General features: G+C 35.1%; 1 protein-coding gene across 1 annotated transcript in view; it reads left to right on the plus strand.

The window, feature by feature from the left end:
* Positions 1 to 14467, plus strand: part of ptprga (protein tyrosine phosphatase receptor type Ga) — a 259162-nt gene that overhangs the window by 187658 nt on the left and 57037 nt on the right. The window contains exons 6-7 of the mRNA XM_015347265.2: positions 2231 to 2297; positions 11653 to 11810. Coding sequence (XP_015202751.2) covers positions 2231 to 2297; positions 11653 to 11810 — 225 coding nt within the window. The remainder of the gene's footprint in view (positions 1 to 2230; positions 2298 to 11652; positions 11811 to 14467) is intronic.

Genomic DNA, 14467 nt, shown 5'->3' on the forward strand with positions numbered 1-14467 from the left:
TGTACCACACATGCCACACTGTGCAAGTTCATCAACTAATCCATTACTGATCTCAGTTAAACTGTACCTGCCAATTTTTGTGATCTCAAAAGGAGGTTTTTTACCTTAGTAGAAAAGGCCTTTTAATTATTTCATCAAAGAAAATTAAATTAATGGAATGTGGTTTGAGAGAAGTGGAAAAGTACATGCTTCTTAATTTGTTCTATGCAACAAATAGCTACTTTTCAGACCTCAGTATTCTTAAAAATGAATTGTTGCAGTTTTTATATAAGTGATATCTAGCAAATAAACATGTTCAGTTTCCTTTTTAAAAACACCAAACCTATGATTACTATGAAACAAGGTGATCTCTTTCCCACTTATTATCACTGGTTCTGTTAATGTAATTAGTTCCCGATTTCCAGCATTCATGGGTGTTGCTCATCATCAGAGCCTGTATAACTCTTACTTAAGTTCTGCAGTTTAGTAGTTGATGTACAGTATATACACCCATCCCTCAGTTTATGAAGGTAATTTCTAAATGTGCATGACTTAACATGTAAACATTCAATGATTTTATAGGGATAAATAAAATACTGCTTAGAACATTTTTTTTTCATTTCAGGCTTGGTATAAATATAGTATGCTCTGCAGACAAACCTAGCAATGGCTATCAGACAAAACATCTTCTAGTGTTTTAGTTATGCATGAGTGATTCCTTGAATAATATTTTTATAGATTAATTTCTCAGTGCAGGAGCTCTTTATTTTCTGTATGTTACAAAAAGGAAGCCCACCAGCTGCAGTACTTTTCAGAAGTGTTCGCTATGTTTTCAGTGCCTTTCAGCATACTTGTAAAATCATTTGGCATCCTTCCTGCCTGCCTTCCTTTTGCTGTATCTGTCTTTCTCAGAGAGGTTACATGCAGCGGTGCTCACTGTCAGCTCTGAGGCTGGAGGCTGATAAATGCCTTAATGTAAGGGATAAATCTGTGGGACACTGCTAGCATTCGACTTCCACTCATTCTCCAGCAAATGTAAATGTATCCAGTGGCTTAGACTGCTAACTTTAAGACGTTTTCTCCACATCCCAAAAAAATTTCATACAGTAGTTCATCTTCTTTAAAATTGGAGTGGCACATGCTGAAAATGTTTTCGAATGGTCACAATATGATCATACTTGTGTTTAGGAAAATAAAAGCTTATTTCTTTTTACTTTTGTTGTGGTTGGCTTTACTTAGATAATGATTGCTTGAAGATCTCAGACGCTGCTCATAAGCAGTTGTCCTTTGCCATCTCCCACGCTGCTGTACTTTGTTTCTTCACGCTAGACAACACCTAGGTAGGCCCTGCCAGTGATAATCAATTAGAACATGATGCTCCAGTATTCTCTATTTCATAATTCAACCACACATGTTGGTCATATTAATCAAGCAGTTATGATATTAACCCTGGGATGTAGATGCAGCATATTAGGGCAAATACAATCATTAAACAATGCAAGTGATGAAGTTAATTTACACTTGTAATTTTTAGTAGCAACAGGTGAGTGATTAGCTACTGATGAAATGCTTTTGGAAAGAGCAAAAATCTTGAAAGTCTCAAATGACCAGCATGAGAAAAATTGTGAAAGTGAGCCATGATATAATGTGGCTTTTATTTATAAAGGAAAGTGGAACAAGGTTTTACATATCAGATTTAAATGAGCCAGAAGAGAAAATAGTATTTTCACTGAGATACATATAATAAAATAACACTAATACCGATGACTTACTGCTCTTGCATTAGTAAATGGCAGTAAGCAGATTGGGCGTGCTATGAAATGTTCCTTTGCTTTGTTTGGTTTAATGTGTATGTAATGGTAAAAGGGTAACAAGTTATTTCCAACTGGTCAGTTGTTTATCACAGCAAATTCTTTCCCAGACACCCTGGGATCGAGGGAGACTGACATTTTCATCATAATACAAAAATCAGCAGAGCATCTACAAAGTAGAGGAAAAATAGAAGCAGCATTCCTGATAATCTGACTTTAGCCTCAGCGTAATAGGAGACAGGGGGATTGAATTTCTGTTACTTTGACTTGTCTGCAGAGATTCATCAGATCAGTACTCAGATGGACTGATTAATTTTTATTTCAGATATGACATTGTTTTGGGTTTGCAAAACATCTTTTGTGAGAGATTAAAGTAGTCCTGTAATTCTGGATGTCACAGCAGATTTGAACTGTTATATGTTGTTTTTTTCTCCATGTAGGCTGGGCAGAAGGACAATCCCGCAGTGGACTCGATTATCCATGGGCTGAAGGGCGTCGTTCATCACGGTGAGTGAAATACTTCAGATTTATCCATCTTATTATTGGCTGGGATGCGGCCTGTCGGTAGTTTTCTTGATAGACAACCCCAGAGGCTGAAGATCTCCGTTTATCTCCCTGGAGCAGCTAAACGTGACAGCAATACCCCAGCCTTTCTTCCACACAGAAGTGCACACAGACAAAATCACTGTCAGTTTACCTGGGCCACTTGAGGAAAGGGCTTTTGAGGCCATGCTTCTCTGACCCAGTAAAAACATGAAATGGGTTATGGCAAGTGCATTTTAGGCCTAATAACTATCACTGCCCCAGACAGTTTGTGTTATTTACATATTGTATTCTGAGGGGTACAATAAAAAGAATGGTTTCAGAGAAGACTCATGTTACTGTCTCATGGAAATGATTTTCAATTTCTTCTCAGGCGGGAGTAAATTGCACAGGTGACCCTGCACTGGAAAGCTTCATAGCTCATTGGTAATCCATTGATAGGGCAAAACACTTGACTTGTTCTTCAGTAGGAAGTGAATGGTACTACTTTGAGTGACAAAATTCTGTATACTCAGTGCTATGCAAAATTCTTGTACGTTTGCATTGTTCTACGTTTTTTACTCGATAGGCTTTCACTGTTTCACAGGTACAATTCTGCTGTAAACTTCTATTGAAATTTTACCCACTGTGGTTTAAGTTTGCAGTAAGACCCGGGAGGTTTATCTTTTGCAGTACAAAATATAGCCTTTGAGCTTCATGGAGGTGTAGAGAGGATAAAATGGTGTTAATACTGAGAACACCTGACAATGATGACAGACTTGACAGGTACTGTAAATAGATTATTTAGCTTATGTAACACTTGATATTGGCTACTCATGTATACTATTGCTTTTCGTGTGCTTTGATGATGATAACTAATATAATAATTAAAATTGCTTAATGACAATAGTTTCTTACGAACATAAGAAAGCTTAATGACAGGCCTGTTATCTCACTAATTTGGTTTTAATTAACGGGTAATTATTCCAAATTGCTTATCCTGCCCTTTTCAAATGAAGCAATAGTATTGGCTTTCACAGTGTGCTCCTGTATCTTGTTTCAGACTCTCACAAACCTTTGTGAAAGTTCTTGTTTTCACTTAAGTCCAATTAGTTTCCCAGCTTTGAGTTAGGTTCAAGTCGCTCTTCTGAACATAGTCTAGAGAAGTAGCTTTTTTTAACGTGGTGACCCAGATTGTACACAAATTTTAATTGAGATCATATTAGTATATAACATCACTTGATTTACATTTAACTAGATAGCCTAACATTGTATTTCCCTTTTATATTGCTTACTGCTTTTGAAAAACATGTCAACATAAATAGCTGAGGATTTTTTGTCATTTCAAGCTCTTTCTCATTTCACAGTTTGTTTTCACTATCCGCATTTACCACATTCCACTTTTCTAGTTTACATGTGAAGTGCAAAGTGTTTCCTAGTTTTTAATGTTTCTAAATATTTTCAAAATAATATCTTTATTGTGCAGCTTCTAGCTTCTTTTGCTAAACTTGTTTGAGTAATTACTTTTGATTTTTGAGTTTACTACGTTTAAGTTTACCAAGTATACTAGAGCCTAGATGAATGATATAAATGTGAAAAAGCAGTTGTCCTAGCGCAGATCTTTAGGGTACTCTATTGATTACATCCATGACCCAGTTTCAGCATTCATCCTTTATTTGTACTCTGTTTCTATCCATTAACTGGTTCTTAATCCAGATACTAACATATCAGATATTGATCTAATGGAGAAAGGATCATACTCCTTCTGACAATTTAATTAAACCATATAATATGCTCTGATAGTATCCATTACTGCTGTCCAAAAAACTCTTTAACAAGTTAGCTACAATTAAGCAAGATACACATTGACAATCCTCTGATACGATTAATTTCCTTAATCATATTGGTCTATAATTAGTTGGTTCAGTTTTTCAATTTTTTAAGACATTCCAGATTGTTAAATTTGCTATGTCCACTTTCAGTGCTATGGTTCTGATTGAATTTGTCTTCTCTTTCAGCATCCAGATTGCTTGCTTTTCTTTTTTAGACAGTTTGTAGTCTCTAGTCTTATGTTGGTTTAGACCTTCTCACTCTAAAGACACCAAATGGAAGAGCAAAAAGCAAACCCAACACCACACATTCACAGCTCTTTTATGTGGGCACAATCAATGCAACAGGAAACACCCGACCAATAAGAAATTAAAATTTCACCCTAGTTTCTAGCCTTAGATTTGACCGCCCTTGAGATAAATGTTCTGTACTTCAAACAGAATATCTCTAAGCAGTTGCCATCCATTCTTCACTGATTTTATATCATCCTATCCCATTCTTTTAAACTCTCATTCCTTCATAGTCTGCTTTCCTGAAATTGTAGTCCTTTGTTCTGGAATCTGCCTGAACTCTTCCAAAGTATACTTCAAAGCAACCATACCAAGTAACATTCGCAGTTCACAATAGTGCTCTCATTTCTGTTTTCCATACACAATCTTGAATGTTTGAAAAGGCTTGATCTATATAGGCAATCATTCTAGTTAGACGTTCTAAGAAACAGAGCAAGCAATCGGAGAAAGCAGTCATAACCCATATCTAACACTTCACATTCATCTGATGAAACTTTCACTGGTTTTTCCCAATCTATGTGAGGACAACTAAATTTCTCACAATACCCACTTTTCCTTCACATCTGCACCACTTATTTTATTATACTGCATTTTAAAAATCTATCTGGATATATTTTTTAAATATTTGTGGTCTGTAGCATTACTACCCTCTTTCCTTTCAATGTTTTTTTTAAGTCTAACCCATATGAATTCTGATAACTTCTTTGTTAACTGCTTGTTCCTGAAGGGTCTTTATGATGTACAGTATAGTGCTGTACACCTCTTCTTTCTTTCCTACCTGTCCAGAATGCCATTTTTCCACTCTTGTATTTATCACCAGCACTCGCTGTTAACCATTCTGCGATGCCAGTCCCATTGTAACTTTCTACTACTGCAGTAGCTTCTATTTTTTGTATCTTGTTCCTGATACTTCTGGCATTTAGCTATAAGCACTGAACTTCTTATTCCTTATTTTTTTTAGTTTCTCTGTATGTCCTTGCCTCAAACTGACTGTTAGCCACCTTGTCTAAATGAAATCCGTCACATCTATACAGATAGCCTTTGCAAAGCTTTCCAGTGACTTTCTTCAGAACACCAAGTCCTTCTCTCGCCCAAGCTGTATTAATAAAGGTGGGCAGGTTGGAGGAGTCTGCCTAAACTTCCTCTTTCTCCCCTGTGTGTGGTCGCAGGGTTTGTAGCTTTGAGTGAACACATGAAAAATACATACAGTATATGGCTATTTCACATTGAGTGGGTACCACCAAAATAATTGGCAATCCTAAATTTAAAGATATAAAGGTAGAAAACACTAGAGGAGGTTTTTTTATGTTCATAACATACATATATTCTAACTCCCAATTGTGTCTAAGATATATAACAAAGCAGTGTATGTATAAACATATGAAATACTTGCTGAGAAGCCAGTTTTAGAGAATAAGAGTTATGTCCAACAATGTACAAGCTTTATTTTCTTGTTTTGCTCCTAGCTAGTGTGTTCCAAACATAATACAATGGGTTTCAGATATTTGTTTATTTTTTTCACACACAAGACACACAAGTTTATTTTTTAATGAGTACTGTAAGTCCCAGTCGAAAAAACTAATCAAGAGTAGTTGAACTCAACTCCAATTAGTTCTACCTGTAGGATGGGAAGAGGTGTATTGTGCCCATGATTTACTCAAAGAAAGTGCAGGGGTTTGTGTATACCTTAGTGTTGAGATGTTAGAGCCCATAACACCATTAGACATGAGTAAATCCAGTTTATAGAACCCTGTTTTAGGCCTTAGATTTCCCAGTGAAAGAATACCGTTGTTTAATAAAAAGTGTTCTCATGTGTGCTACAGTCAGCTTTTCAGAGATTGTACCCATTGTACAGTGAAATTGTTAAAATAATTATCACAGTGCTTTCTTTGAGAAAAATCTTTGTATTTGTTTATTGTTTCGGGCTAATACTGCTAAGTCTAACAAACATTTCTTTTTCTGACTTGAGGCTTAAAAGCTGTTGACAGGCTTAGATGAAAACAAATAGGTTTTTGGATTAATTGTTCTGCTTTCAGGGGCGTTTAATGTTGCAGCTGTGATAGTCAATAAATCCTGTAAAATCTGAGCTATGGGGGTGTTTCAGGTATTATTTTTTACATTTTCTTCTCAAGGAATTTGGCAGTGGATTTTCATCCTTTGTACATTTAGAAAGGCCTCACTGCAATACCGCTGGACAGCTGTGATTGATATTTGCACAGTTTATTTAGCTCTGACAGATATTACAGACAATATTGCCATGGAGAATAGGATGACAGCCGAGGATCCATGCTAACCGAGAATTGCAAATGCAAAGAAATTTATTTTAGTCTCCACTGCTTGAATGTATTGAAAGTAAGCAAGGTGAACAATTTGCTTGCAAACTCTTAGATAAACAACACTTAATGAATGTTGGAAATCTACAACAGAATATGACTACATATCGTACTGTTGAAGTATTCTTAAAACACTCTGGAACCATGTGCTTGTCAGCAACATTTTTCAGTTAAAACCAGACATAATTTTAATGATTCTGTTAAAATGCCTGAATACCCTGTATTCCAAGGGTGTAAGAATAGTCTGTCCTAATAAACCTACTAAGCAGAACTTCATGAAATTTCAGCTTGGCATTTCTGAATTTGCCTAAGTGGAAGAAAACTATAAAACCGTGGTCTGTTGTTGTAGTTCTTAGGTGCTGTAAACTTACTGAGTATTATAGAGCTGTGTTTTGAAGCTAAACCAGCTACATGGTACAGTATTTTTTTGGAAGAGTCAAATGTTTCTTAACAAGGAGAAGCATAAGATTGAGCTATGATTTTCTTTAGTGGTGATTTTAAGAAAATTAAATTTTATTTCTGTGCTGATAGCACAGGAAGCGAAATGTATGTCTTGACATTTCAGGGCTGAAGTTAATTTGCTCTCCGTTTGAAAAATGTTAGGAAGCCTTGCACTGAAGGAGTTCAACAGCCTAAAAGAGTGAGGGAGCTTGAAACCATGATGACAACTTGCATTGCAAACACTTCTACAATATTGGTAATTATGTATTTATGAGAGAGGTACAACATGAAATGTACACATGCATATTTAAATCAGTAGATATAAGATTTTGATGCATTAGCACACAGTATTTAACCGTTGATGTAACCACCATGAATCAAATAAATTTCACATTTTTTGTTTGCACATTTACTTAAATAATTAATATTTTCAAATCATTGTCAGCCTTTTTGATGATATTAAAATCCCTTAACAGCAGAGTCAACACCTGTGCTGGTAGTTAATTTCATGTAGTCATTGATGTGATATTGCCACCACGCAGATGTGGATGATTTATGCTTTGGGATTTTTAAAAAAGCTGCAAATCTGACATCAATCAAATAAATAAAAGTGAAAGATACCTTTATACTGTTTATGATGTGAACGACCTAAATGAAGTGATGGTAATATAATGTGCTAATGTTTATTTTTCTTGAAAGTCTCACAGATGTGGCTTTTTAGCTTTGCATACTGATTTCTGGCCAATTAAGTGCTTCTTGTTTTTTTAATTAGAAAAGGGAAATTAATTCAGTTGCATCTTCAGGCACATTTCAATTGATCATTTTTATTGTGGTCATAAAAGAATTTTAATTCCAGCTAATTAAGGAATAGACACTCTGTTTGGCACAATAATTGCTGCCATTGTATATATTGAAAAAAACTTTATGGCACAAAATTAATAGGTTCCATGAATGAATTGACATTATCATCATTTGTTTTAAGGAGCAGGAATGATTAGAGGTTGTTGCTGATCAAAAAGGTGTATTTTGATATGTGTATGAGTAATGCGTACGTTCATGGAAATCTTTTGTTTCTAAGTTAATACTTAAAAAAAGTGCTGTTCATTCCAGACACAATCATTTTGACAGAAAAGAAAGCATTTTTTCTTTCATAGAGTCAGAAAGCGTGGCTCTGTTGTCTTTTTCATTAGCTTGATAAATAGACAGGGAATCAAAACCTTTAGGTGCTACAAATGTAGCCATGTCCTGACTGTTCTTGTTGCTGTTGTGTCCTTCGATTCAGCTGACAGCTTTGGTCACTGAGAAGGACACAGACAGCTGAAAGACAGTAAATGAGCATTGAGTAAAGCTGTGTTTAAGACTCGTGTTCCACCTCAGCACGTGACCACTAACTTGGATAACTCCAGGTGGAAACCAGAAGAAATAAAAGAATCACCTTTTGTGATGTCCACTTAATTTACATTTATTTGTAAAAGAACAAAAGAAGGAGAAATCCTTGTCCATCAGCTATGGTTTGCTGTGCTTTACATTAAGGGTGCATTTATGTCTATGTAATTTAATTGCATTTTTTAATTCTGATTATTTAGATGGTAAAATGTCAGGGTTATTCAAGTAACATACCAAATTAGTTAATGGTTTTATGACTAGCATTTAAAAAAATGAGTATTGCAGTCATTTTTTCCTTGGAATGTATTACATAATCATTTATGAATTATTCATTATTTCATTTGGCTTTGAACTCAACACTGCCTCAGCCACTATAGCTTTGATTGGCAATTAATTATTAAAAAGCTAAAATTACATTAATATGGTGAGCTGTGAAATGGCAAAATTACCATGTCATTCCATCTGTTTGACAGTGTATTTTATTTTCTCTACAGTTTCCAAAGCCATCTGCCTTAAATCATATACAGCTGGAAATCAGTTATCTTACTAAGGGTTTTCTCAGAAGCACTTAAACAGGAGTACTTATTTTACATTGTATTGAACAAATAGGTCAGTAGTTTGCAGTGAATTATTTACATTTACATTCCATTACATTCAAAGTAATTTAGGATTTTTGTTTTGTTTTTTTTTAAATATGGAAATCATTGTATTGTTATCCTAGATCAATATCACCATAATATTTTTTTTTAGATAGCATGTCAATTCACTGCTCAAATTATTAATAATTATAATCATAAAAACAATGATTTTGGTGACTAAAATCCATGTTTATAGATTTTTGCTATCTTGTCTATACAGGTTTTAAATAGAAGTGATGAATTTGTTTATGTTCCATATTGTCAGTTTATCAAGCAATCTTTGTTTTTTTATATAACCTTATATATATTTAGTAGAAGACAAGCTTTGCACTTTGCACTTTTAAGAACCTTGTTTTAGCCTTGTGAGTAGTGAAATTGTTTAAAAAACCCTCCCAAAATTTAAGTAGACCAAGCTATTATATATATATAGCTACATAAATAAGGACAGTAAATAAACACTGCCACCACTTGTTAAAAACGTGGTGTGTGATAAAATTATAAAAAAGACATTAGAGCCTGATATCATCTAGCCAAGCTACGCAAACAAATTATAAAGATGAATAATTCCACCACCCAAAGTCAGAGATTACTCCAGCATATCTTGATAATAGAGCAATCACCATCTGAATATTTAAACAACAAAACGTTATGAGGAATAAGTAACTTTAATTACTTAAATAACATTTTCTTTCTTCTCTTTTCAGCATAGAATAAACCTATTGTTCCTTTGCAGCCTACACATGCTGATGCAGCAAGCCACCTGAACTAATTAAATAACTTTATATTATAATAAATGTTTCCTTTCCTGTTGGTTCTTCCTATCTTCATTTTTGTCCAATGATCCATCACATGAAGGCTGACATACACAAGGAATGGTCTGGTCACTGCTGAATATTGGTGTTTTAATATTGCTGATTGGATTAACTTAATGTGAATTAGTTTCACATGTGTTAATTATTAGGACTCTTTAGTTATTATTAGGACTTTTTAGCCATCTTTATCTTCATCCATGTTTAAATGCCTCATGGCCCAAGTAACACTATTGTAACACTACTGTACATAAATACAGCCCATATTACCAATTATGTCATACTTTAACAATAAAGCAGATTTGCAGGGAACTACTAACATTGTTATAAAATATCTCCAGCCTTTTGTGAGCTTATTCCTTTCTAGTTAGCACTGAGGCATGAAAACACTGCCTTATTTCACTGTCTGGAGTCCAATAGGATAATTCAAAAGTCATAATAAGTAGCTAGTTACCAGCAAGTGGAAGCAGCATTGCAGTGAGATGGGATCAAGCACATCCCAAAAGCTTCAGTTCCAAAAGCCATCAGAGTTGTGTTCAAGGAATATATTTATTTGGTGGTCTGCATTACATGTAGAAAATATTCTGGATCCAGTGTTCCCTAAGAGATTGTGGTATTTTCCAACATCATGTTCTGACAGTGAAGATGATTTCTGCTCTCCAGTCATTTCCTTTGTGTTATCTTGCTGACTGTCAATGTTTGGAATGTGGATTGGATGTAGTATTTATGTAACCCACAATGAAAAAAAATATTTAACTGTACTGCAAATGTCAGTAGGTGGCACAGGGCATAGTGGTTAGAGTTGCTGTCTCACAGATCCTGGGTTCAGTTCAGAGCTGAGACACACTCCTGTGTGGAGTTTGCACATTCTATTGTGCGCCATCTTTTTAGCTTTTCTTGCCACATCCAACAAACATGCTCATAGATGGATTGACTATAGTGTGTTTCCTGTTTTATGTGGAGAAAATGTGGGGCACTTTTCTCACCAAATTGTCCTGTCTGGGAATCTTGCCCTACAAGATTGATAGCATCTTCACTGGTATAAGATTCAGAAGAAATAAAAAGTGGAAATGTCAATGTAAACACTATGAAATTGTCTTGATCCTGTCCTGCTTAATCCCAGCTTCTTACCTTTTTTATTTTTTTCCCCAAACCCAAGTTCACATTAAGCAAATATATATTTGTCTCCTGTTTCCTGTTTGTGTCCTTGTCCAGTGGTATGATGTGTTCAGATGGAGATAGATTTGCCCTCTGTATCACTGATAAAAAAATAATCCAACCAGATTGCAAAAATATATGATCATTTATTGATGAGCAACCAATGTTAAGACTGAAGTGTATAGTGAAAAGAAAAATGTCAGCTACATTATGACTACCTAATGTGTCTGCTGAGGTTAGACATCTAAAAAAATGAAAGTGATTCAATGCACATTTCTTGTTTCATAAAACCTGTCATGCTAAATCTTGGATTTAGCATGAATCCAACTTTATCTTTATCAATGGATAGAAAATAACAAATTAAGTGATTGCATAATATCCGAGCTTTAATAATGAATAAGATATTTTATGTGCTGCTAACTCATTGTGTCTTTGTTGTTGTGCTTCTACTCCAGAGAAGGAAACCTTTCTGGATCCTTTTGTGCTGAGAGATTTGCTGCCATCTTCAATTGGAAGCTATTACCGCTACGCTGGCTCCCTGACAACACCGCCATGCAGTAAGATTGTAGAGTGGATCGTTTTCAGCAGACCGGTGTTTCTGTCGTATCACCAGGTAAGGCAAGCTAGCTGTCAGGGCCCTTACTTGCAACTGTCTTCTGTTCTGACTGCTCCAGCCCTCTATCTCTATAGATGTCATTCATTATGAACACTTCCCTGACTCGCTCAAGGAAGACTTCCAGGCTGGACAAATGGAGGGTGGGAAATACTTTGTGAGGTTAGAGCAAACTTAGGCCTGTATTAAATCGAAACAGACTTCTCCTGTGCCATCACTAATTATAAAAACCTATAGAACCCTGGTAGACAAACCCCCAGTAGGAAAATGCTGCAATATGAAGATAACCATAAGAATTAGCATTGACCTAAGGCAATGAGGGCACAAAAACCATGTCTGGAAAGTGTTCTCCACAACATAAATGACCAGAAACCCACACTTTGGTACAAAGTACACTGTGCACTTGTATTTGTGTTAAGAACATGGTGTAGGGATTCATCTGACCTTATTACATGACTCCTGTGTCCTTTGCACTCTGTGCATTGCCAGATGTGATGAGCAGCTTGCACACTGCAGCCCTAGTATGGTATCTACTGTGTGGAGTTCTCGGTGGACCATTTTTGATTAAACTTATTGCCCGCACATCAGGTTGAAATTAGCAGTCAAGTTGATCTGCAGTTTCTCACCTGCTTTGACTTGTACTTCATATTAATGCGCTGATACCACAGTCCCGCAGTTTGCATTTACTCCCACTGCTGATAATATCTTTCCCTTGGAATTCCTGCTGACATCACGTTAGATACCACTGCTCATGAAACATCAGCAAGTTGAGCTGTCTTGGTCATGAATGCTCGTATCAGACGCTCCCCAACGATCAGCCCTGCTTATAAAGAAACTAAGGCCCCCTTCCAGCAATACTGTAGGCAACCAGGCAAGTCCAGAATTGTTATAGATGACCCTAAGCAGGCTGGATGTTATTTTATTAATTAACACATGTGCCACAAATGTTTGAAAACTTTACTTTCAATATAGTTGGTGTTCCTTACTTACCCTGGTGTTTCCACTTTTTTTCTATAACTTGTAGTACCTAATGGCACCTTTATATAAAGACAGTGGATTATGTAGAGTGAAAAGGTGTCTGTCAAGTAGGCTGCTGTAAGCTACTGAATTTGTGACAAATGATTGGCAGTGTGGTCAAAGTGTTGATTTAATGCAATCTGAAAATAACTACAACAAATACTGTAGCTTCATACCTAAACCTTTCCCAGTAAAATAGGTGAAAGTAACTATTTTTCTGTCCTACTTTGCAAAAGGTTTTTGATTTAAAATAAATAAAATATAAATGATATAAATACATTTATAGATTTATAATAAAATCATTATATTTTAAGCTTTCCAGGAATTTTAACACCCATAACAATTAGGACTGCCTGGACTGCGAGGTAACTTTTTTTGAATACTGGAATCCAGTACATTTAAATTCTACTGTGGCTTAATTGGTTTATTTAAAGTGTATCTGTGAGCAGCAAAATGTAAATGAGGTATTTAGTTTATGTTTAGTGTTAGAAATTACCGTGTTAATGTTGATGCCTGGGGCTACTTTTTCAGCACATGATGCAATCAGTTGTGTCATTTGCAGTCTGTATAAAGGAATTAAAAGATTAATATTATTAAGACAGGAAGAGGTATATTAGGTATTTAAAGGCTACTAGCAGTAGTCGTTTATAGTCACAAAAGTGTTGTTTACATTTTTTTCTTTGCTTCTCATTTTGTATTGCTATTTTAACGCTAATTTTTACTGAGAGGGCACTTTATGTTGTATTTAATGGATTTGAACACATCCTTAAAGATGCTAATGATAGTTCTTTTCCAATACTCGTATATAATTCTGTATGTAATAAAAATGGCTTTATTTATATTAAACTCTGCTTTATTTGAATAGAACCTCATGATTAAGATTTTCTATGGCAGTAGCATAGCTCTTGATTATGCATCTGAGAGAATATGCAAATTAAATGAATTGATTCCTGTGATAATTTGCTAAACTGCATTTAAGCATATAGTCTGCTGTTGAGGGCATCATTTAACATTCATATTAAAATAACATAACTACAGTAGCAACATTTTAGCAATTGTGTTTACTTTAACCTAAGAGTTTACAGTTGATTATTTAACTGTAAATTCCTACTGTTTTGTGTTGCCACAAGCATATTAGCATCTTAAAACCTTAATTATTGCTTTGTCTTCCATAAATATACCATATAATTTATATTCAATAAACTTGTCATTTAGCTATACTAGTCTTTAATCTTTGTAAGAGAGTCCAAATGAGTGAAATTGTCCCTCTGACTGAGCTGAGGTTGATGTACACAGGACTGGAACTAGGTGCTGCTGCATGACTTAATTAGCTGCTGTAGTTAAATGACCCAATACAGCTTAATTGACTGTTCCATCTGATTTCACAGAGAAAAAAAACAGATTAAATTGTCTTAGCCTTTCTAATACTAAAATGTGGTGTATCCACAAATAAACTAGTTCTGCATTCAGAAAACATTTACAGAAAAGTACAACAAAAGCAATATCAGACATATAAAAACATACTCATGCAGATAATATTTTATTAAACTGCCAATATTTTTGCCAGCCTTTGAAATTTTCTTAATGCAGACAAATAAGTTTGAAAATAACAAATAGTCCCATGGTCTACTCTCATCCTA

Source organism: Lepisosteus oculatus, chromosome 4, assembly GCF_040954835.1.
Source record: "Lepisosteus oculatus isolate fLepOcu1 chromosome 4, fLepOcu1.hap2, whole genome shotgun sequence".
NCBI lineage: Eukaryota > Metazoa > Chordata > Actinopteri > Semionotiformes > Lepisosteidae > Lepisosteus > Lepisosteus oculatus.